This window comes from Pelophylax lessonae (assembly GCF_965119305.1).
Source record: "Pelophylax lessonae genome assembly, chromosome: 3".
Lineage (NCBI taxonomy): Eukaryota > Metazoa > Chordata > Amphibia > Anura > Ranidae > Pelophylax > Pelophylax lessonae.
In genome coordinates this window covers 77,392,993-77,418,832 of record NC_138770.1, presented here as the reverse complement: position 1 = coordinate 77,418,832, position 25,840 = coordinate 77,392,993, and the positions used below count along the sequence as shown (strand labels likewise).

General features: G+C 47.2%; 1 protein-coding gene across 1 annotated transcript in view; it reads left to right on the top strand.

Annotated features, from left to right (window-relative positions):
- The window catches only part of LOC309551086 (perilipin-3-like), a 29,408-nt gene extending 27,185 nt beyond the window's left edge, over positions 1–2,223 (top strand). Inside the window, exon 8 of the mRNA XM_082251534.1 lies at positions 1,856–2,223. Coding sequence (XP_082107660.1) covers positions 1,856–2,209 — 354 coding nt within the window. The 3' untranslated portion in view covers positions 2,210–2,223. The remainder of the gene's footprint in view (positions 1–1,855) is intronic.
- The last annotated feature ends 23,617 nt before the right edge of the window (positions 2,224–25,840 follow it).

Genomic DNA, 25,840 nt, shown 5'->3' with positions numbered 1-25,840 from the left:
GGTTTTCCATTCACAGTACCTATGGCTCTCTGCATGTGTGGTTGAACTTGGGTAAAACATGGTTCATGTAAATTCCTCCCAGGCATAGGAGAAAGTGTCCATAAATATTACGTTGTGTATTCAAGACAATTTGCACATCAAAAGTACGTGCATGCATATAGACCAGGGGTATTGAATTAAAATTCATGGAGGTCCGATTAGCAAAATTTTCTTCCAGCAGAGGTCCAGATTGCATTTTTGCGTGATGACTCGGATTCTTTACATCACAGCCCAGGTGTGCAGGCACGACAGCCCATGCATTTGAATGGGCTGTTGTGTCTGTGTTTTCTGCTGCGAAAAGGCCCTGGCACCTTTTTAAAAACGCTGTCGCATTGAAACTGCATGGCGCGTATGTACCATGCAATTTTCCATGTGTGGGAAACCGCACCTTGTATTTCATTGCATTTAAGAGTCAATTGTACCCTGCACGTTTTCTGTGCAGCTGCTTATCCCCCTTTACATCACCACTCACAGCACTGTCCCCCTTCACATCACCACCCCCACACACACAAAGCACTGTCCCCTTCATATATCCCCCCCATCAGCACTGTCCCCTTCATATATCCCCCCCATCAGCACTGTCCCCTTCATATATCCCCCCCATCAGCACTGTCCCCTTCATATATTCCCCCCCATCAGCACTGTCCCTCTTGCATATCCCCCCAACAGCACTGTCTCTCTTTACATCACCCCCCCCCCACCCCCCCCACACACACCACTGCCCCCTTATATCACCCCCACAGACCTGCCCCTTTGCATCACCCTCACACACATACACAGCACTGCCCTGTTAACACACACCCCCATAGCACTGCCCCCCTTTACATCAACACAGACCACTACCCTCTTAACATATCACCCCCACAGCATTGCTCCCCTTTACATGAAACACCACACTACCCCCCCCCCCCTGCACATGACCCCTGCTCCCCAATCAAACTTCACAGCCCTGTCCTCCCTTCACTCTCCTACCTTACACAGAGCGGAGAGCAGGAGGCGGGACAATCTCGAGGAAGACAGAGGAACAGCAGCGCTGCATGCATAGAGGCAGCCGACTGTGTGCCTCCCAGCAGCCAATCACCTCCCGCCTCCCAGCAGCCAATCACCTTCCGCCTCCCAGCAGCCAATCACCTCCAGCCTGAAATGCTAATTCAGGCAGCTGCCTCCCTCCATTCAATGCCGGTCCCGCCCCCAGTCTCAGTCCCGCCTCCTGCCATCCGCCCTGCTCTGTTAATGACAGCAGCAGAGACAGGGAAGAAATCCAGCAGCTGATGGCGGCGGTCCTGATGGAGCAGCAGCGCGGGCCGGAGACGGCCCGCGGGCCGCCATTTAGTGATGCCCGATATAGACCATCTTTAATGACTATTGCATTTTGGGGGGTTGTCTGCACCAGAATTGGTGATTTCTGCAAATCACCCTTCAACTTGCAAACCGTTTTTTTTCAGGGCGTCAATAACTTGATACTCTGCAATCGGTTTGCATGAGTGGGTTGCGATTTTGATGCAGTGTGGAATCCGCAGTAAATTTGCACCAATTCTAGTGTAAACCGGAGCTAATACAACAGAAGCGCAATGAACCAGTGTGAAGACCTACATAGAATATTTTTCTTAACCTTCATATTTTAAGTGCATGACTTTAAGTCAAACTATATAGCTATATAATACTGTTATCTTTCAGTTTTTGGCCAAGTGCATTTTTATTTTTTGGCACTGCAATTTCCATTTTGGTGTACCTTCTAACTTGTCTTTTCTGTCCCACTGGACATTTCTGCTGTCATAAGACTTTACATTGTGAGTAATAGACTTGTCTTCTACAGGCACTTGACTCCAGAGTACTCAGCATGACCCAAATGATGACTAAACGGCTTCAGACCACATGCTTCACCTTAATATCTGGGGCACAAGGGCTTCAAGCCAACATCCAGGAGCGCATGCAGCACCTGCGACAGAACGTACAAGAACTGCACACCTCATTTGCCTCCGATCGCTCACTTGGTGATCTTTCGGCTGGAATTCTGGCACAGAGCCGTGCAAAAGCCACTCAGGTTCATGAACACGTCAATGAGCTTTTCAGCTATGTAATGGCAAACACCCCGTTGACTTGGGTGGCGGGACCATTTGCCCCTCAGATTGTTGAGCGTCCAGAAACTCCAGAAGACCTCAAAGAATAAGTGACTGGATGCTCTGCTCTTTGCTTTTGTAAAGGGAGTTGGAGGGGGGAGATATGATTCTTAAAACAAAGGTTGTAACTGCACTGAATCTCCTCTGCTGCACTTTTTTCCTAAACTAGCACTTTGTAAACTAGCACTTTGTAAACTAGCACTTTGTAAACTTCATTCTGAAACTGCCTTGTATGATTGTCAAAATACACTAACATGATCTGAAGCTGGTTTCTTGTGCGCTTTGTGAAATTTAAAGGAAAGTGGGTTTCATTTGTATTAAACAGAGGTGAAAGCTTTTTTATTTTATTTTTTTTGAGGGTTCTTGCGGTTTGGCCCTGGCCTGGAGAAAGAACCGATCAAATCCCCCCCCCCCCCCCCAGGGCAAAAAACAGAAAGGAACCCAAGAGAAAGTGGCGTTTTGGTAGAGGTAGGCAAAGAAGAATTTGCTCCCCCGCCCCCATTCTGTTTCAAGCATGAAAGATGCAAAGTGATGCCAGAGGCAGACTGTCTCACTTCATTTCCCAGTGGGACGAAATCTCAGTCAGTCCTTGATTGAGAAGAGAAAATCTATGAAGGCTACAACCTAGAGGTTCTCGTCCAGTCCAAACCACCATACAAAAAAAAAAAAAATTGCAGTAACATCTCCTCCCCACCTGGGATATGTCCTATTAAAAGGAATCCAGAAATTGGTGTTGGTGGAACAGTAAGTGGTAGTGCCGGAAGTTTAGCTTTACCAAGGCTTTTTACTCCCATGTTTGTGGTACCCAAACCCTTGGAAATGTCATCTTATCATAAACCTCAGACTGTTTTAAGAAGTTCCTTTAAACTAAAAGTTTTCCATGGAAGGTATTTATGCAGTACCCAAAAACCTTTTAAGATGTGTTTTTTTTTTTTTTTTTTTTTTTTTTTTTTGACTATAAAAAGATATATTGTCTGAGTATTTTATGACTACTCTGGATCTAAGGGATGCCTACTTGCATGTTACGAATAATCTGGAAAACCAGGCTTTCCTGAGATGTGTGGTCGTAACCCAGAATGGGGTCTCATTGGCAGTTCAGGGCACTCCCATTTGGTTTAGCAGCTAGTCCAAGTATTTTCACAAAGATCTGGCAGGTAGCTTATCTTAATCTCCAGCAGTGAAAAGGCTTGAATTCCTTACCTGGATGATCTACTAATCTTTGGCTCTTCAGCAATCCAGGTGAGAGACACCCAGGTGATAACAGTCCTGCAGATGCTAGGCTGGTTGGTCAGCATGGAAAGGTAATCCCTGGTTCCAGGCCAGGTTCAGACCTATTTAGGTTACAGGATAGACTTGCAGGTACAAAACTCTTCCTGCCAAGGGAAAATGTGGAGAAAGTTATCTCATTGTTAAAATGGCTAATGGGAGTCCCTTGCTTCAGGAGAGGGATCCTGAGCTTTCTGGGGCTCATGTCAGCTAGCAGTTTGGGCACAGCTGCACTCAGACCTTCAATGCTTCCACCTTTTCTTCCTGGGACAAAAAGGGTTGAGTCCCTGGACTAAGTTTAATCCTTACCCGCTCAGGTAAAATATTCCCTAAAATGGTCAGTACCCAGCCATCTGGAGCAGGGCAGGCCCTTGGGTTAGTGGGGTCCTATGAAAGTCACCATAGACTCAAGCACCTGGGGAGGGGGGGCCCACCTAGAGGAAGCCAGGGCACCTGGAACAAGGAAGTAGCCCAGGCTCGGAGCAGGGAGCCACAAGCTCTAAAGGCCTTTGACTTCCATTTCATGCAATGAGATTCAGGTCTGAAACTCTATGGCAGTAGCTTACCTGAAGTGCCAAGGAGGTACCAGGTCCAGACCCCTCCTGGACCTAGCCAAGGAGATCTGGTCTGTCGGCAATTCACATAAAAGGGGAAGCAATTGGGGAGCGGATTTCATCAGCCATCAACCAATAAGACAGGGAATGTGAGCAGATTTGGAAGCTTTCGGACACCAGTCCAGAAACTTGGCTGCTCAGAAATTTGCCAGCTTTAAGAACAAGAAGGCAAGGAGATTGCTTCTTCCCCTCGGAAAGAGTTGGAGGGCCCGGATGCTCTGGCAGTTTGCGTTAGCTTATGCCTTTCTCTAATCACTCGAGTCATACAGAAACTCAGTCGTTCCTTGGGCCTCATTGCATTTTGGTGGCCAAGGAGGGGGTGGTTCGCGGCTTTGAAGGCCATATGAGTGGCGCCTTCTTGAAAGCTCCCAGACCTATTCTCTCGGGGTCCAGTATTGCACCCTAGGCCGGAGTTCTTCCAGCTGACGGCCTGGTTAGTGAGCGCTAGATCCTTAGATTGAAGTGTTGCTCAGACAGTGAGTCACACTCCTGAGTGGGGAAACCAGTAACGAGCAAGAGACTCTTATGCCCCATACACACGTGCAGATTATCTGCAGACTTTTGTCTGCAGACTTACCAAAACCATATAATATGAGGTCAAACCTAAACACTTCCAATTTGTATGCAATCCGGCAGGCCCTTGCACTACATAGAAAAGGTAAGTCTGCAGACAAAAGTCTGCAGATAATCTGCACGTGTGTATGGGGCATAAGGTTTGGAAAACATTTTGTACTTGGCGTAGGCAGAAGCAGGTTTCTTCTACCTCTGTCCCCGTAATCTTAGATTTCCTACAAGATTGGGTAGAGAAGGGTATGGCGGGCAATACTCTTGGGGTACAAATGGCAGTTTTTTTTTATGGAATTTTTTCCTTTTGTTCCAGGTTGAGAATCTACAATCGCAGCTCAACTGGATGGGGGGGGTCGCAGGTTAAACTTCTCGCAAGGGTGCATACGACCTGGCTTCGCCCTTAGTCGCGGCATTCCTCTTGGCCGACAGCACCTACATTACGATAGTTGTGGTCTGTCTGGAGTGGTGCCCATCCTGTTCTGGTGTGGTAAGCAGCTGTCCCCCCTCTTCTACCCTTGGAGGGTTTTGGGGGGGAATGTGGGCCCCTTCTGGGATGGTCTGACCCCCCCGGGTTTCCCTCCTTCTCTACAGAATCCCCCCTTCTCCCCCCTTCTCAGTCTTCTGCAGGCCTCGGTCCCCCCTTATCTGCCCCCTTTGGGTGGTCCTACTGTTGTAGGTCAGTCTAGGGTGTTGGGGGTGGGTGGGGGGTATGCCACCAGAGCTGGGACAACAAAACTTTGGGAGGGGGCTGGGCCTGGTGGGGGCACCATCAGGGCCCACCTTCCTGTTGGATCATTTTTAACTCCTAGGATCCCTTCTGGGAGCCACGTGGGGCTGCCATTTTCTTGTAGCCTTTTATGCTCCCATTCAGTGGACATGTTTGTGTAGCCTCGGTGGCCATTTTTTTTTGTGGTTTCCGAATGCAAATGGTGACGGCCATGTTTTTGAAGCCGGATGGGTGGTGATCAGCGTTGGGAGCCCCTCCTCAGACCCTAGTGCTGATCCCTCACCATTTCTCTTCCTAAACTCTGCATGGTGTGCACCTCTGTGCTGTAAGTGCCTGATTGATGGTGAATTTCTTAATCTGATTCGGCCACTGCAGGTGCGAGTTACCTTTCTGGGTCTGCATGCTCAGATAGGATGATTCCTCTGCTCTTCTTGCCGCAAATGAAAAGGCGCTAGTGGATGCGCTGATTGTATCAGTCTGGGAAACCCTAAAGAAGGATGCTACTAACGCAGCATTGGAGGCACGGGTCACCTTTTGGCAATCGCAGGTCCTCCAAGGTGGCAAAGGTCCCCCCCCCCCCTTCCTACTTTCATTCACAATATTGTCCCAAAACAGTGAGGGTGCCCAAAATGCACCTTTGCGGTCCCTGGTTTGGCACTTAGGCCGGTGTTTACTATTGTCCTGGTGTCGCAAGCTATGACTGAGTGGGCAAAACTTCTACACTGGGACCTGAAAGGGGAAAAGCTCCCCCTGCGCCTTTGCGGAGCTGGGTGGATCAGTTGGTCCAAGGGCTACAGTTTGACGCCTCTTTGGATGCGGCTCCCTTGTTTTCTAGACTGTCTGCCTCAGTAGTGGTCCTGCTGCGTAATATCTAGCTGAAATGATGGTCTGCGGACCATGCTTTTAAGAAGGCCTTATCCGAGCTTCCATTTGTGGGGGATTGCCTGTTTGGAGCTTCCTTGAATGACATCATCAAAGGCCTCACAGAGGGAAAGAGTACTCTGCAACGGGGTTCCTTTCCCTTGAAAGCCTGTGAAAGAAGATTGGGACCTTTTTCTTTTTAGCTCACAAGCGGCCTTTTCATCCCTCAGGGTCTCAACACAAGGGTTCTAAGGCCTCCATCTGCGGACAAGGTTTCCTCTGCATGAAGGGGAGCCGTTACCTGTATCTGGGTTGGGGGGGGGGGGGGGTGGTTCAGGAACGCCTTTCATGGTTTCTGGATCCGTGGAAACTCCCTGATACAGAACAAGTGGGTCTACGAAGTCATTCACTCCTAAAGTCAATGATTACATGGCACTGTCTGATGTTGGTGGGTGGCACACCATGAGGGGGAAAAAGGTAAAAATATAGAAAGTAAAAAAAATATATAAAAGGATGAGGTGGAAGGGGGGGGGGGTGCTTGAAAAGTGGCTGGAGCAAGGAGAGGCTCTGAGGACAGAAAAAAAGCAGCACCAGCTTAGTGAAGCATAAGGTTTATTGATACAAAAAACATTGTGACTTACTCTTGGGTAAGTAGAGGCCGGTACGGTAGGTGAATGATCATCAATCTTCTCCTGGATACTGTTGTGGAAAGGAGTGCGGGGTGCTGGTGGTGCATGGAGGCTGTTGTCTGGCAGCATGTCTGGTGGAAGACTCTCAGTGGGGCTCCATTTCCTGTCAGCCCGACATCAATTCCGGTGAGGCGGAGGGAAAGATGGGCGTTGCAAGCTTTCGGAGCATCCGTGCTCCATTAGGCGGTCCCATTTACCTACCAGCCTTTACTTAAGAGTAAGTTGCTACGTGTGTTTTGTATCAATAAACCTTATGCTTCACTAAGCTGGTGTTGCTTTCTTTGTGTTTAAGTCATTCACTCCGGCTACAAGATCGAGTTTCGATCTTCTGGAATTATTTTTCCCTTCCTACCTGCGCGTGTCCCCAGATCGTTTAGGGTATCTCTTTGGGCTTTTATTCAAACCTGTCTACAGTTCCCAGGAAGGAAGGCAAGGTACTTCCAATTCTGTACCTCAAGCCACTAAACTGCTTTGTGCGGGTACAGAAGTTCTGATTGGAGTTCATTTGCATGGTAGTGGTGACTCTACACCAGGGAGTTTTCCTTGCTTCCATCGACATCAAGGATGCCTTCCTTCACATGGGTGAGGAGCATTATCAGTTTGTGATGTTACCCTTTGGTCTTGCCTCTGCTTCTCGGGTCTTCATAAAAGTTTTGGCCCCCATTGTTGTGGCACTGGGGTACATCTATGATATGCTTTTGCAAGCAAGAGTCTCCTACTGCTCTTCTGGATAATTTGGAAATTAATCTGTGGGAGTTTGGTTGGATTATGAATCTTCGGAAGTCTGCTCTTGTTCCGTCCACCGTCTGGACTATCTGGATCTGACTCTGGACTCGGCGCAGTGGTTTTTTCCTCTGGAAAAATTCCAGAAATTGCAGGAGGAAATGCAGCTTCTGCTGTCCAGCAGACAGTCATCTCTATGTAATGGCACGTGGTTGCTGGGCCTGATGGTGTCTACCTTTTTTGAGGTGGTTCTGTTTGCTCAGTTCCACGCAAGATCTCTACAAAAAAAGAGATCCTGGTAAAATGGAACAAGAATCCTCAGTCTCTAGACAATCTGACCCCGTTGAGTCGGAGTATGAGAGGGTACCTGGTTTGGTGGCTTAGTTGTTTCAGCACTTTGTCAGGGAAAAATCTTTTCTTCCCCTGTACTGGATGGTCATCACCACGGATGCCAACTTGTCTGGGTAAGGAGGCGTCCTCCGCACAAATTGTGTCACTGCTAAAGGCTCTAAAATACACTGCAATTTTGTATCCCTGCTCGTGATGTGCTCCGAGCAGCGGGAGGATTGTATAGGTGCAGACACCAACAAATGTGAGTTGTTTAATAAAACAATATTAGTGGTGGTAAAGAAGTAATACACAGTATCACATTATGTGTGGCATCCCTTCCTCTTTTTTTTCTATGTGGCTGTCCGTGAGATGAGATCCATCCTGAAGGGATTGGGTGAATTGTAAGGAGAGAGTTTTCTATATTACAACCGATTTGCTGCTCAGGTGTGTTTTTCTGGTTTATAATTTAACCAGCTCAACTTCTGGTGAGTTTACCCAGGGAAGTTATATGAATACTGTGGTGGAAGAACTTTCACTCAAGCACAGCACTGAAAAGCACTTTATAATTGGATGATCAGCACTACTTTCACTTTTGTCACTGGAAGATTATAACAAGGACTTTTATTGATGAACTTTGTGTTTTCACTTATATTGATTGATAAGAAGCATGGCACTATATAAGCACTTTCCTTTGATGTATGCACTTTATTTGATGTAATTTTGATGATTTATTAATTTTGGTTTGAGCTTTTCACACTCCATTGATCATAATTTATATAGTCACATCAGTACTTTAATCAATTAATTTTCAATTTATATATATTTTTAACTTATATTAACTCGTATTCATATTTTGAATTATAACACACTTCTAATAGTAATTTTACACTCACAGTGGTTGTGCTAATTTTAATCCTTACCCTATATCCATATAGCTTTGCTATGGTGTTTGGCTGCATCCCTGTTTAAATTACTATTGAGTCAAAGCCTTTTTAATTTTTTACTACCCAAAAATTTTCTGTGCGCTCATTCCTTCCTTCTCCCCCTATCTATCAGAGTGCACTCTGGATTCTATAGGGGACCCCCTTTACATTCGATTGCAAGAGTCTCCTGGATGATCAAGTCCTTGCTAGTCTTCGCCGGCAAAGGAGTCCTTAACCAATCCAGGGAATGTATTTGTAATCCACGGTAAAGGTGATTAACTGTAATCCACCACAGGAATAACCATTAACTGTAATCCAAACAGAAAGGGAGAAGATAGGTTCCTGTACTCCACAGCTGGTAGCTAATCTAAAACTGAAAAGAGGGGCAAGGCTTTCTGGTCTGCCATGCACTAATCAATGCTGCAGTGTCCTGTGGCGACTGTTAAAGCTAGTGTGGCCTTCTGCTAGAACTGCTCTGCAGACCTGCCCTGGCTTAGTCTTGTAGTACAGTAAATACTTCAGATTGGATCTCTCACCCAGTGTGATGAGCTCTGTGTCCCACAGTCTACACCGTCAGCAACACTCGCAGCCTCTCAGGGCGTCCCTCCGCTCAAGCAACCACCGAGATCCTTCCGCACACCGCTCTCTCTGTCTCTGGTGTCTGCCCTCTAGGCCTTCGGCCTATCCTTCTCTGCACTCCGCATCAGCTCTCTTCCTCCTCACAGCACGCTGTGCTCGAGGCAAGAGAGCGAACCTTGGTCCTGCCCCCTTTATAAAGACACTCCCAACTGCCCCTGCGAGTCCCACTGCTCCCTGGGAGTATAGTTCCATCACACAGACAATCCATGATTCATCTCCCATAAGTCAGTATTTTGAAGAAACTTTAACAGAACGAACAGTTTGAACAACACCAGCCTTGCGACCAGGCTACATGTACTTATCAGTAGGGATGGCCTGGCGGTCGGTTCGCTGCAAACTTTGCTCGTTCTCAGTCTGCCGATTTTACGAACATATGGCGTTGTTTGCGGCGGCCATATTAGTTTACATTGGGGAGAACTTTGACCCATGACACAGCCGTCAGGTGAAATGGGACAGCCAATTAAGACATTTCAGCACATGGACATGCCCCCTACCCTATAAATAGACCTGACCTGACAGCCATTTCACATTCTGCTTTTTGTCAGTGTAGGGAGAGGTTGGCTGTGTGCACTAGGGACAGATTGTCCGTGAGAAAAAAAATCGCTTTGTTAAGGTCCACAAAAGTCCTTTTAAGGATTGGTATAGGTGTACTATTCTTTGGTGTGCAGTGCACTTTATAGGGGTGTAATACACTTATAATATACTTTCTAATATAGAAATATTATAGTAGATTTGTATTGTGCACTGTGCAGCATTGTGACTGGTGTAGTTAGTGTTTCTGCAGCAATACTACAAACAGTGACGAAAGCACTTTTAATGTATTATAATTGGTGTGATAGACCAGTGGCCCCCCAATACCACAAATTGAAGTGGCGTGTTATCTGAGTATACTTTTATAAGTGTATTTGTGTCCTGCAAAAATATTGCCTCTTTTGCTGTGTTAACTCTGCTACACACAGTGCCAAACTTACTGGCCAATTTTTTGTACAACTGGTGTGATAGACCAGTGGTCCCCCAATAGTGATGGATAAACATTGGCCGGGGCGGTTCGCGAACGTCAGCCGCAAATTTTCTCAAAAGTCTGCGAACCGCAAGTTCGCGGCGGGCCCCATTGACTTTACTGGTAAGCAAACTTTAAGACCCTTAGGTCATATTTGCAGCCACAAAAGACTTACTAGCTGTGCTCAAATAGTCCCAGCACATGGACAATGTCATAACAGAAGAATTGCAATTGGAAAAGTTGCCCTAAATATTTTTTTTTTTTTTTTGTTTTTTTTACAGCAAAAATTTTTTTTCATAAATCAGCCAGAACTCACAGCAGCCGGTAAATACATGTCAAATACTGTACATATAGGGTCCATTCATACATCTGTAAAATGGGTCCGCATCAATTTGGGAGGAACCTTTAAGCCCCGTACACATGTAGCTATTGTCGGCCGAACGATCGGCCGTCTTTTGTCCGGTGCTGTCCTGTCGGCTGAAAAGTGCTAAAGACTGAACACTAATTTTGTCGGCCAACAACAGCCGACTGCAGAAGTGATGTCATGTGATGGTTAACTTTCCGTGTCTTTTTTCTTTTCTGAGCATGCCCAGTCTTGCAAATCTGCTGTTTGTCGGCCGAATTCTGTACTGACTGGCGAACAATCGGCCGTTCTGGTGACGGCCAACAAAAATTTTAAAGTCTGCACGCCAGATTCTGTTTGGCCGAAAAGTCGCAGTCGGTTGTCGGAAGCATCATACTAACAAGCCGACAATCGACCGATCGGACGGTGGCCGAATATTTACGGCCGACAATCGCTACGTGTGTACGGGCCTTTATAGACCTATTGATTTTCAATTCCAGTCTGAAAAAAATAGGCATTCACAGGATAAAGAAGTAAGTGTCGGCCATTCCAGGCCCCAAACATTAGCCCACATGTGTTTACCTGACAGCTAAGAACGTTGTATTCTGTGGCTGAAGTTACATTAGGCATTCACAGAAAAAAATAAGGCTGCAAAAATTTGGCATTCAATGGACATGAAATGCCTTTTATGCCGCTGTATTTAGAGAAGACAAGTACCAGGAATTGTTGTGGATGCATGGCGGTCTGGCGGATATTTGTGGCCTGGCATGAGGAATTTCAATGAAATATGGGCTACTGGTCACATGTGTTAAATTCCTCAGAGATCCATGCCTCATTCATTTTTATAAATGTGAGGTAGTCTACATTGTCATGAGCTAGGAGAGTGCGCTTATCGGTCGTGATTCCCCCTGCTGCGCTGAACGTCCTTTCGGACAGGACACTGGATGGGGGGGGGGGGCAAGCCAACATTTCCATTGCAAATTGTGCAAGCTCTGGCCAGAGGTCAAGCCTGCCCACCCAGTAGTCCAGGGGTTCATCATTCCTCAGAGCGTCCACATCGGCCGTTAACCCGATGTAGTTGGACACCTGTCGGTCTAGGCGATCCGCTGGATCCGGAGTACAGCTGTCAAGGGTTCGGCTGAAAGAAGGATTTCATATCTGAAGTGACCAAGACATCTTCAATCCGCCCGCTTCTGCAGGCGCTGTTGGATTGCTACCCGCAACTGTCTCTCTGTGACTGGAAATTCCTCTGCCAGCGCACGCAAAAGCAGAATGCAGCATTTCCCGCAGCAAGGCCTGGAAGTGCTGCATTCTGACTGCCCTCTGTGGTTGTGGTAACATTTCCGCCATTTTTTGTTTGTACCAGGGTCTAAGTACGTTGCCACCCAGTACTGGTCCTTGGCCTTTATGTTTTTTTATACGGGGTTCCCCATCAAACACTGGAGCATGAAGGCCCCCCATTCGCACTAAACTGGAAGCGGTGTAGTGGCCTGCTTCCTGCTCATCATTCAGGATAATGTCGTCCTCCCTCCATCCACAGATAACACCAGGGATCCCAGAAAGGTTTAAAGCATGCTCTTCTTGCTCGTTCTCATCCCCCCCCCCCCCCGGCACCATCCTCCTCTGACTCCTCTTCAGACTCCTGCTGTTGACTAGTCTGAGATGGAGTAGCACCCACTGGGAATTCATCCAACATTGCGACTTCCTCATCTTCCTGCTCCTGCTCCTCGACAGCTTGATCAATGACACGATGGAATGCACACTCCAGAAAGAAGGCGTAAGGTATGATGTCACTGATGGCGGCCTGGCCGTGACTGACCAGTTTGGTGATCTCATCGAATGGCCACAGAAGTCTGCATGCGTCCCGCATGAGCAGCCACTGGCGAGGTGAAAAAAACCCAAGCTCCCCAGAACCTGTCCTGCCGCAGAATTCATACGGGTAGTCGTTAGGCTGCTCCAGCAGAAACGTGCAGTTATCAAACATATGCAACGTTGAGTTCCATCACGTTGGGCAGTCACAAATAAGACGCCTGACGGGCAGGTTGGGTCGCCGCTGAATGTCAGCAAGGCAAGCCATGGCTGTGTAAGATCTTCTGAATCTGGCCCGAGATTTTCCTGGCCTGCCGCAAGATGTCCTGGACCCCAGGGTATTTGGCAACGAATCGCTGCACGACCAAGTTTAGGACGTGTGCCATTTTGCCCTGTTTCAGCGCGCTCAGCAGATTGGCACCGTTGTCGCACACCACTTTACCAACTGTCAAATTCAGCGGTGTCAGCCACTGATCTGTCTGTGAACGCAAAGCTGAAAGGAGTGCAGGACCAGTGTGGCTCTTGGCTTCCAGGCACAACAGATACAGCACAGCATGGCAACATCTCACCTGGCATGTGGAATAAGTTCTGGGGATCTTTGGCGGCGCAGCGGAAGAGACGGTAGCAGCGGAAAAGGAGGAGTCAGCCAAGGAGGGGAGGAAGGATGGAGGAGAAGAAGAGGCAGGCCTGCATACAATCTGTGGCGGTACAAGCAAATCTACACGGGTGCCACGGGTTACATGCTTGACGGCCGTCAGAAGGTTCACCCAGTGGGCAGTAAAAGTGATATACCTTCCCTGCCCAGTGGGCAGTAAAACTGATATACCTTCCCTGCCCGTGTTTGCTAGACCATGTGTCTGGTCAGATGCACCTTGGCACCAACACTGTGTGCCAGAGATACAGTGCCTTGTGAAAGTATTTGGCCCCCTTGAACTTTTCGACCTTTTGCCACATTTCAGGCTGCAAAGATAAAGATATAAAACTGTAATTTTTTGTGAAGAATCAACAAGTGGGACACAATCATGAAGTGGAACGAAATTTATTGGATATTTCAAACTTTTTTAACAAATAATAAACTGAATAATTGGGCGTGCAAAATTATTCAGCCCCTTAAGTTAATACTTTGTAGCGCCACCTTTTGCTGCGATTACAGCTGTAAGTCGCTTGGGGTATGTCTCTATCAGTTTTGCACATCGAGAGACTGAAATTTTTGCCCATTACTCCTTGCAAAACAGCTCGAGCTCAGTGAGGTTGGATGGAGTGCGTTTGTGAACAGCAGTTTTCAGTTCTTTCCACAGATTCTCGATTGGATTCAGGTCTGGACTTTGACTTGGCCATTCTAACACCTGGATATATTTATTTGTGAACCATTCCATTGTAAATTTTGCTTTATGTTTTGAATCATTGTCTTGTTGGAAGACAAATCTCCGTCCCAGTCTCAGGTCTTTTGCAGACTCCATCAGGTTTTCTTCCAGAATGGTCCTGTATTTGGCTCCATCCATCTTCCTATCAATTTTAACCATCTTCCCTGTCCCTGCTGAAGAAAAGCAGGCCCAAACCATGATGCTGCCCCCACCATGTTTGACAGTGGGGATGGTGTGTTCAGGGTGATGAGCTGTGTTGCTTTTACGCCAAACATAACGTTTTTGCATTGTTGCCAAAAAGTTCGATTTTGGTTTCATCTGACCAGAGCACCTTCTTCCACATGTTTGGTGTGTCTCCCAGGTGGCTTGTGGCAAACTTTAAACGACACTTTTTATGGATATCTTTAAGAAATGGCTTTCTTCTTGCCACTCTTCCATTGTTGTCCTATGGACAGAGTCTCCCACCTCAGCTGTAGATCTCTGCAGTTCATCCAGAGTGATCATGGGCCTCTTGACTGCATCAGTCTTCTCCTTGTATGAGCTGAAAGTTTAGAGGGACGGCCAGGTCTTCGTAGATTTGCAGTGGTCTGATACTCCTTCTTCCATTTCAATATTATCGCTTGCACAGTGCTCCTTGGGATGTTTAAAGCTTGGGACATCTTTTTGTATCTAAATCCGGCTTTAAACTTCTCCACAACAGTATCTTGGACCTGCCTGGTGTGTTCCTTGTTCTTCATGATGCTCTCTGCACTTTAAACGGACCTCTGAGACAGTGCAGGTGCATTTATACAGAGACTTGATTATACACAGGTGGATTCTATTTATCATCATTAGTCATTTAGGTCAACATTGGATCATTCAGAGATCCTCAGTGAACTTCTGGAGAGAGTTTGCTGCACTGAAAGTAAAGGGGCTAAATAATTTTGCACACCCAATTTTTCAGTTTTTTATTTGTTAACAAAGTTTGAAATATCCAATAAATTTCGTTCCACTTCATGATTGTGTCTCACTTGTTGTTGATTCTTCACAAAAAATTACAGTTTTTATATCTGTATGTTTAAAGCCTGAAATGTGGCAAAAGGTCGCAAAGTTCAAGGGGGCAGCATACTTTCGCAAGGCACTGTATATTCACTTGCCGCTGAACATGGCCATACAGCTCTGGAATGCCCTTCTGCGAGAAATATTTCCTGCCTTGGACCTTCCATTGTGGTGTTCCAATGGCCACAAATTTACTAAAGGCCTCCGAGTCTACCAGTTGATATGGCAGTAGTTGGTGGGCTATCAGTTCCGACAAGCCAGCAGTCAAACGTTGGGCAAGAGGGTTATCCGGTGTCATCATTTTTTTACGCTCCAACATTTGGGCCACAGAAGCCTGCCTTTTTTCAGAACAACGTGATGACGGCATCATGCAAGGTGGAGTGGAGGACAAATGTGAGGAGAAGGAGAAGAGGTCGTCCCTAGGTGAGTGTTGGGCTTACCGCAACGTATGCGTTGACTGCAAAGGCTGCAGATGGCAACACTGTTGTCAGCAACAAACACATTTAAAAAAGTCCACACTGCGGAGCCATGTGCCGGCGTCCTGGGAGCGCCAGATGTGACTGTACATGGTTGATGGCTCGCTCCTGATACATTGGCATTCTGCTTTGTACCTCTTGTGCAATGCAAGTTCTGCCTGCCTCTCCTCCCTATCTGCCGGTCCATCTCTCCCTCAGATCTTCCCTCCTCTTCATCTCTTTTGGCTGCCCACATGACGTCCATAGACACGCAGAGATGTATAGTAACTAAGTAGAACTACTTCACTACTGTACTTAAGTACCGAAAGGCGGTATCTGTACTTTCTTAGAGTAGAATTTTTTTCTCCTACTTCTACTTTTACTTCACTACATTTTTTCAATGATTTCAATACTTCTACTCCGATATATATTTTTTTTGTGCTGCATAGTTACTCGTTACAATTATAAAAATTACCACTGCCAGAACAGTAGATGGCAGGTTTCATGAAGCTCAAAACATGTGTAAATCAGCACATACGAAAATAAATGCTACTGTATGTATAAATAAAAGCTGCATTTGAAATAATAAAAAACAATATGATGTTCAAACTTGACTTCTTTCTTTAGTAACTACATAACACAGTACTTGTACTTTTACTTTCAGTACTTGAGTAGCAATTTTTTTTTAAACTACTTGTACTTTTACTTTCAGTACTTGAGTAGCAACATTTTTAAAAAAACTACTTGCAATACTTATGTACAAAAAATGTTGAATACTTTAGTACTTCTACTCAAGTCACTTTTTGATCGAGCACTTCCACTTCTACTCAAGTCACTTTTTGATCGAGCACTTGTATTTTTACTCAAGTATGGGTTTCGAGTACTTTATACAACTCTGTAGACACGTCATCATCCATGTCACCTTCCCCACCACTAACTTTCGAGATCTCGGAGTAGGCAGCAGCAGCGGGGACCAACCTCCTTGGGCTGATCCAGGTACTGTCGTCAGACTGCTGAGTGGCGGCTGTTGCTACCTCCTCTTCCTGATCCGATGCCAACAATGGCTGCGTATCGCAAATGTCTTGTGATGGATCGGAAAATAATTCCAGTGACTCAAGCGGAGGGGAGGTGGTGGTGTCTTTGGGGGAGCACATTTAAAAAATGACAGGCAGAGGAAGAGGCAGGCCCTTACGCAGGGGTGGTAGGGCAGGAGCAGCAGGCTGGAGCCAAAGTGTGAAGTTGCAGAATGGTGCGTTCAGTTACGTCAAAGGACGCACCAGATTTGGTTGAGTGGCTCACCCAGCCTTCCTCTTCTGCACCATCCTCATTCTCTGCTGTGTGCACCCTCAAAGCCACCACCACCATATACCCTCCGCTTGAGTCACTGGAATTATTTTTTCCAAAACATTTGCAATGCGCAGCCATTCTTGACATCGGATCAGGAAGAGGAGGTAGCAACAGCCGCCACTCCGCAGTCTGACGACAGTACCCAGATCAGCCCATGGAGGTTGGTCCCCGCTGTTGCTGCCTACTCCGAGATCTCGAATGTTAGTGGTGGGGATGGTGACGTGTCTATGGACATCACATGGTTGCCCACCAGAGAGGAAGAGGAGGGGAGTTCAGAGGGAGAGACGGACCAGCAGATAGGGAGGAGAAGCAGGCAGAACTTGCATTGCACAGGAGGGACAAAGCAGACTGTAAATGTATCAGGAGCGAGCCATCAACCATGTACAGTCACATCTGGCGCTCCCAGGACACCGACACGTGACTCCGAAGTGTGGGCTTTTTTTTAATGTGTCTGCTGCTGACAATAGTATTGCCATCTGCAGCCTTTGCAGTCAACGCATAAGTCGCTGTAAGCCCAACACTCACCTAGGGGGGACTGCCTTAAGAAGGCACCTGGACTCCCATCACCGAGCCCAGTGGGAGCAACACCGTCAGAACCCATAAAGCCACACTCCAGGCTCTCACCGTCCAGCCTCTCCTCCTCCTCCTCACAATTGTCCTTCACTCCACCTTCCATCATGCCGTCCTCACGTTGTTCTGGATAAAGGCAGGCTTCCGTGGCCCAAATGTTGGAGCGTAAAAAAATGATGACGCCAGATAACCCTCTTGCCCAACGTTTAACTGCTGGCTTGTCGGAACTGATAGCCTGCCACCTCCTGCCATATCAACTGGTGGACTCGGAGGCCTTTCGGAAATTTGTGGCCATTGGAACACCACAATGGGACAAAGGCAGGAAATTTCTCGCAGAAGGGCATTCCAGAACTGTATGGCCATGTTCAGCGGCAAGTGAATGTATCTTTGGCACACAGTGTCGGTGCCAAGATACATATGACCACAAACACATGGTCTAGCAAACACGGGCAGGGAAGGTATATAACTTTTACTGCCCACTGGGTGAACCTTCTGACGGCCGTCAAGCATGTAACCCGTAGCACCCGTGTAGATTTGGTTTTACCGCCACGGATTACATGCAGGCCTGCCTCTTCTCCTCCTCCTGCTCCATCCTCCCTCTCCTCCTCTGCTGACTCCTCCTTTTCCGCTGCTACCGTCTGTTCCGCTGCACCGCCCCAGATCCCCAGAACCTATTCCACATGCCAGGTGAGACGTTGCCATGCTGTGCTGCGTCTGTTGTGCCTGGAAGCCAAGAGCCACACTGGTCCTGCACTCCTTTTAGCTTTGCGTTCACAGGGTGATCAGTGGCTGACACAGCTCAATTTGACAGTTGGTAAAGTGGTGTGCGACAACGGTGCCAATCTGCTGAGCGCTCTGAAACAGGGCAAAATTACACACGTGCCATGCATGGCACACGTCCTGAACATGGTCGTGCAGCGATTCGTTGCCAAATACCCTTGGGTCCAGGACGTCTTGCGGCAGGCCAGGAAAATCTCGGGCCAGATTCAGAAGATCTTACACAGCCATGGCCCGCCTTGCTGACATTCAGCGGCGACACAACCTGCCCGTCAGGCGTCTTATTTGTGACTAATACAATCAAGGGGGGAAAACTGTGCTAAATAATGATGAAAATAGAAGATCAAATAATGTTTAGCAGCTAGAACACTGGACCTATAGAAATCCAAACAATAATGCGTATCAAATAGTGCAGCGCTAAAAAATAACTATGATAAATATATTGCAAAAAATCATTGGTGCAGTGAAGTCAAAACAACCAGTGAAGTCAACAACCAACATATGAAAGTCCATGAGAATCACAAATCCCAGACATGGATCTGAGGTGGAGAGAAAAAAGTCAAAAAAGAAGGTGAGGTCCCAAGGTGTGGTGAGCAGGAGGAAAACACCCGTGGTGAATAGATAAAGGTGGCTGCTTACCAAAGGGAATGGGCCCCCAACTTAATGGACAGGCCACTCAGGCTTGAGACAAAAACACTCAGGATAGACTCTTTCCTCCACATAATAAGACATGGATCACCTCCAACCACTTCTTAGCTCTCCAAGGTATAACACACAGCCGTGGTGAAGCTTGTGAGTAGCTCCGGTATTAATGGTAAACCAAATGGGAAGGAAGAAGGAAGGAAACCATAGCGTAATCCAGCAAAGATGTTCAATCGTATTTATTAAAGGTTCTACTTACATAACACAAAACAAGTACAAGCAGACATCGTAAGATCGTGGCGTCCCGCGGTAGTGAAGTGAGCCGGCGTCAAGAGGGGCGTGACAAACGTGGTGTCCGGAACCGCCCGACTGGTTTCGTCAGATGTGACGTCGTCAGGGGGGTGGTTACCGGGCACCACAGTCACGCCAATAAATCCCCTGTATGTCCAGCACTTCCGCTCTCTCAACCAATCAATATCTACTGAGGGCGGAAGTGACGCAACTGCACCGCGGCCCATGAGGGCGGAAGTAGTAAAGTTATAAATAGTGTTCATTGATCGCAAGCCAAAATGGACTAAAAGAATAATAATGCCAGGAAACAATGATAGACCTATAATTCAGACCTATAATTTCAGCACGAGATAATTCTCTCTTAGCGTTGGCTCCTCGCCAATTGGGAACAAAATGGTCAAATGCCACAAATAGAGTATTACGAGGGTCCTTATGATGGCACAAATCGAAATGCTTCGACACACTATGGCCAGGGAAGCCCTTTCGAATGTTGGCTACATGCTCCCCCATGCGTATTTGCATGGTACGCAGAGTGCGCCCAATGTATTGTTTTCCACATTTACACTGGAGCATGTAGACAACATTTGGTGTCGAGCAGGTAATGAAAGAATTAATAGGGTATTCTCTTCCAGTAATTTGAGACCTAATTTTTACTATCTTTCTACCTTTGAAAGCGTTAAGAGAGCAGATGTTACATCTCTTACAAGGATAAAAATCCTTCAATTCCGGGAAAAATAGGGGTTTACGAGGCCTTTCGATGACATTGTGGGCCACCTGGTGCCGCAAAGAGGGGGCTCCTCTAAAAATGACATTGGGCCGTTCAGGGAGAGCAGGGCCCAATATCCTATCATTTTTAATTACAGCCCAATGCTTCTGCATAATTTTTTTAATCTCATAGTGTTGCGTACTGAATGATGTAACAAAACAATTTTTAAAAGGTTTACTGTCACAATTGGTTCTTACACGTGGGGCCAACAGGGTTGATCTTTCCATATCAGCCACCTCCCTAATGATTTTATCCAAAGAATCTGATTGGTAACCTGTATCCAAGAACGTATTCTTCAATTGTGAGGCTTGTGAAAGGAAACCATCAAGGTGTGTACAGTTTAGTCGCAGTCTCATAAACTGTCCCTTGGGGACAGCCTGCAACCAAGATTTGTGGTGACAGCTGTCCACTGGGATAAAGCTGTTACGGTCTGTCTTTTTGAAATAAGTAGATGTAACCAGCCTGTCCCCATCAACAATCAGATTTAAGTCCAAGAACTGATATTTGTGGTGCTACTGGTACAGTCCAGTTTGATTCCTCTGTCATTAACGTTGAGAGTAGACATAAAAGAATCAAGAGAGCCCTGATCTCCATCCCAAAGGAGGATAATGTCGTCTATGTACCTACGCCACAGCACCAGCTGGGGCGGACGGTCCCTATAGATGACAACCTCCTCCCACCTGGCCATGAATAAATTGGCCAGGCTGGGGGCAAACTTTGCCCCCATGGCCACACCACGGCATTGCAAATAATAGATATTGTTAAACCCAAAAAAATTGTGAGTCATGGCAAAATTTAAGATGTTTAAAATAAATCTTATTTGTTCCTTGTCAAGGCCACTAAGGATGTTTAAGTAATGTTGTACAGCCTCAATCCCCAATTGATGGGGAATGATAGTGTACAAAGACATTACGTCGGCCGTGGCCACGATCATACCCTCCTTCCATGTAGCATCTTTGATACTATTAAGAACATGTGTAGTGTCCTTAAGATAGGATGGCATTTGTGACACTAGTGGTTGGAGGAATTCATCTACGTATTTTCCAATACGAGAACAAAGGAAGTCAATCCCACTAATGATGGGACGACCGGGAGTCTTATTTGTGACTGCCCAACGTGATGGAACTTAACGTTGTATATGCTTGATAGGCTGCTCCAGCAGAAACATGCAGTTAACCTGTATGAACTCTGTGGCAGGACAGGTTCTGGGGAGCTTGGGTTTTCTTTCACCTCGCCAGTGGCTGCTCATGCGGGACGCATGCAGACTTCTTCGGCCATTCGATGAGATGACCAAACTGGTCAGTCACGGCCAGGGCGCCATCAGTGACATTGTACCTTACGCCTTCTTTCTGGAGCGTGCATTGCGTTGTGTCATTGATCAAGCCGTCGAGGAGCAGGAAGATGAGGAAGTCGCAATGTTGGATGAATTCCCAGTGGGTGCTACTCCATCTGAGACAAGTCAACAACAGGAGTCTGAAGAGGAGACAGAGGAGGATGGCGCCGGGGCGTTTGAGGAGGAGCAAGAAGAGCATGCTTTAAACCTTTCTGGGATCCCTGGTGTTGTCCGTGGATGGGGGGAGGAGAATGAGGACGACATTATCCTGGATGATGAGCTGGAGCCAGGCCACTACACCGCGTCCAGTTTAGTGCGAATGGGGACCTTCATGCTCCAGTGTTTTAAGGTGGACCCCCCGTATAAAAAGCATAAGGGGCAAGGACCAGTACTGGGTGGCAACGTACTTAGACCCCCGGTACAAACAAAAAATGGCGGAAATGTTACCGCCATCACAGAGGGCGGTCAGAATGCAGCACTTCCAGGCCTTGCTGCGAGAAATGCTGCATTCTGCTTTTGCGTGTGCTGGCTGGAGGAATTTCCACTCACAGAGAAACAGTTGCGGGTAGCAATCCAACAGTGCCTGCAAGAAGAGGGCGGTTTGAAGATGTGTTGGTCACTTCAGATATGAGATACTTCTTTCAGCCGACCCATCGACAGCTGTACTCCGGATCCAGCATCAGGGAATGCCTAGACCGACAGGTGTCCGACTACATCGGGTTAACGGCCGATGTGGACGCTCTGAGGAGTGATGAACCCCTGGACTCCTGGGTGGGAAGGCTTGACCTCTGACCAGAGCTTGCACAATTTGCAATGGAACTGTTGGCTTGCCCCCCGTCCAGTATCCTGTCTGAAAGGATGTTCAGAGCAGCAGGGGGGATCGTGACCGATAAGCGCACTCGCCTAGCTCATGACAGTGTTGACTACCTCACATTTATACCAAAATGAATGAGGCATGGATCTCTGAGGAATTCAACACATGTGACCAGTAGACCATGTTTGATTACAATTCCTCATGACAGGCCACAAATATCCGCCAGACCGCCATCCACCCACAACAATTTATGGTCCTTTTCTTCTGTAAATACAGCGGCATAAAAGGCATTTCATGTCCATTGAATGCCTAATTTTTGGGGCCTTTCATGGCCCACAATTATTTTTTCTGTCAATGCCTAATGTACCTCCAGCCACAGAATACAACATTCTTAGCTGTCAGGTAAACCCATGTGGACTAATTTTTGGGGCCTATACTGGCCGACACTTACTTCTGTAGCCTGTGATTGCCTAATGTACCTCCAGCCACAGAATACAACGTTCTTAGCTGTCAGGTAAACCCATGTGGGCTAATTTTTGGGGCCTGTACTGGCCGACACTTACTTTTTTATCCTGTGAATGCCTAATTTACCTGCATCCACAGAATACAACGTTCTTAGCTGTCAGCTAAACCCATGTGGACTAATTTTTGGGGCCTATACTGGCCAACACTTACTTCTGTATCCTGTGAATGCCTAATGTACCTTCAGCCACAGAATACAACGTTCTTAGCTGTCAGGTAAACCCATGTGGGCTGATTTTTGGGGCCTATACTGGCCAACACTTACTTCTGTATCCTGTGAATGCCTAATTTTTCAGTTTGGAATTGAAAATCAAAAGGTCTGTAAACGTTCCGCCAAATTGTGGAATGGATGTGGACCCATTTTACAGACGTGTGAATGGACTCTATATGTATTTGACATGTATTTACCGACTGCTGTCAGTTCTGGCTTATTTGGGAAAAAATAAATTTTTTTGCTGTAAAAATAATTTTTTTAGGGCAACGTTTCCAATACCAATACTTCTGTTATGACATTGTCCATGTGGTGAGACTATTTGTGCACAGCTAGTAAGTGTTTTGTGGCTGCAAATATGACCTAAAGGTTTTTAAAGTTTGCCTCCCATTAAAGTCAATGGGGCCCGATGTGAACTTGCGGTTCGCGAACATTTGAGAAACTTTGTGGCTAACGTTCGCTAACCACCCTGGCCGATGTTCGTCCATTAGTACTTATCCGAGATTCTCTCCATGGCCTTCTTCAGCGCTCGTGGGCTTTGCCTTTTGATGTCACTTCAAGAGCACTGCAGGTCCTGCACTGATGTGCGGTGGTGGAATCTCTGCCACAGCTTTGTCTTCAGATTCCTCATAATGGTCTGTTTGGTCAAATTTTTGCATGGCCCATCATAATGCCGGAGGAGGATTGTCTGTGGAAACAGTGTAGAGTGTGCAGACATGCTACAGGAGATGAACAGAGAGTGTGAGGACAAGATACAGGAAATGGTCAGAAAGTGTGCGAACATGATACAGGAGATGGTCAGAGAGTGTGCAGACATGATACAGGAGATGGTCAGAGAGTGTTCGAACATGATAAAGGAGATGGTCAGAGAGTGTGCGGACATCATACAGGAGATGGTCAGAGAGTGTGCGGACATGATAAAGGAGATGGTCAGAGAGTGTGCGGACATGATAAAGGAGATGGTTAGAGAGTGTGTGGACATCATACAGGAGATGGTCAGAGAGTGTGTGGAGATGGTTAGAGAATGTGCGGACATGATACAGGAGATGGTCAGAGAGTGTGCGGACATGATACAGGAGATGGTCAGAGAGTGTGCGGACATGATAAAGGAGATGGTCAGAGAGTGTGCGGACATGATAAAGGAGATGGTTAGAGAGTGTGTGGACATCATACAGGAGATGGTCAGAGAGTGTGTGGAGATGGTTAGAGAATGTGCGGACATGATACAGGAGATGGTCAGAGAGTGTGCGGACATGATACAGGAGATGGTCAGAGAGTGTGCGGACATGATACAGGAGATGGTCAGAGAGTGTGCGGACATGATACAGGAGATGGTCAGAGAGTGTGCGGACATAATACAGGAGATGGTCAGAGAGTGTGCGGACATGATACAGGAGATGGTCAGAGAGTGTGCGGACATGATACAGGAGATGGTCAGAGAGTGTGCGGACATGATACAGGAGATGGTCAGAGAGTGTGCGGACATGATACAGGAGATGGTCAGAGAGTGTGCGGACATGATACAGGAGATGGTCAGAGAGTGTGCGGACATGATACAGGAGATGGTCAGAGAGTGTGCGGACATGATACAGGAGATGGTCAGAGAGTGTGCGGACATGATACAGGAGATGGTCAGAGAGTATGCGGACATGATACAGGAGATGGTCAGAAAGTGTTTGGACATGACATATGAGATGGTTAGAGAGTGTTTGGACATGATACATGACATGGACATGATACAGGAGATGGGGTTGGCGATTGTGGACAAGAGACGGTCAGAGACTTACGACACAGCTGATAGCACAGAGAGATAAGGAGGTGTACAGAGAAGATGGGGTGATAATCATCTTCAGTCCTGCCATGTCAGGTCAGTCCCTGGACTCCTCTGCTCACAGCCCAGTAGTTCCATTCACCAGTGTCTCGGAGGGCATGCCCCCCTTATTCAGGGCAGCAGTACCCACTAGTAGTACCTGCCAGCAGTACACACCAGCAATACCCGCCAGCAGTAGCAGCCAGCTGTACCCACCAGCAGTATCATCCAGCAGTACCAGCCCTGGAAGACAGCCAGCAGCAGCCACCAGCCATACCAGCCTGAGGGACAACATCAGCCAGAGATACCTCTAGGAATCCTGAGGAAGAAGTGTAGACTGAGGTCAGTTGAGGTGCAGGTAAACCGCAGTGCATCCATGTGAAAGCAGCCTTAGGCCCCTTTCACACGATCGGTCTGATCTGGTCCGCCTGTTTGTGTTTCAGGTGGACCCAATCAGACCCTCCATTCACCTCTATAGAGTGGTAGGTGTAAACGGACATATCTCCAATCGGATCCACTTAAAAAAACAGAAGAGGATCCGTCCCCTCCTGTCTGGGCAGAATGGATCGGAGGACCCAAAGAGTAGAGTGGGCTGTCTCTGTGTCTGCTCTGCATATGCTGACCTGTCATCTACCCGCTCCACTCATTATGGCTTATGACTAGTTACCAAGTCGCTAAAGTGGCGGTATATATACACTCTATATATATACACACTTTTTTTTATTTTTGAGGTGGGATCTTGGGTGAGTTCCCACACTTTTTTCCCATGACTTGACCCCTGGGCAGCATGATGTCATTGTGCATGGCCCCCCTCCGCCCGAGCAGCGCATGCGCAGTTGAAAAGTTGGCCCTCGGCCATGTTTTTACTGATGTAAGCTGCGGCAGCCCAGGGACAAAGCCAATTTTCCGCGATTCTTCCCGGGATATGGGTCTAAATTCTGTGAACGTCCCGGGAAAATTGGGACAGTTGGCAACTATGAGGGTGGCTCCTGCAAGTCAAAGCAACCATTGTATAGGCGGAGACTCCACACAGCGAACTTTCAGAGGCTGATTATGGTAAAGGAAGACATGAGAATACAGCTACATATAATATAATATTACTTTCTCTCACTGTCACTGACAGCCCCACTTTGTACAACAGGTGACACGTGACCACCCCAATCACAGCCGCCAGGACACTCCCCGCCCTTCTCTCCTAGGACCCGCCCCTCACTCGCAGGAACCCACTCAAGCGCTGACGTCACACCGCT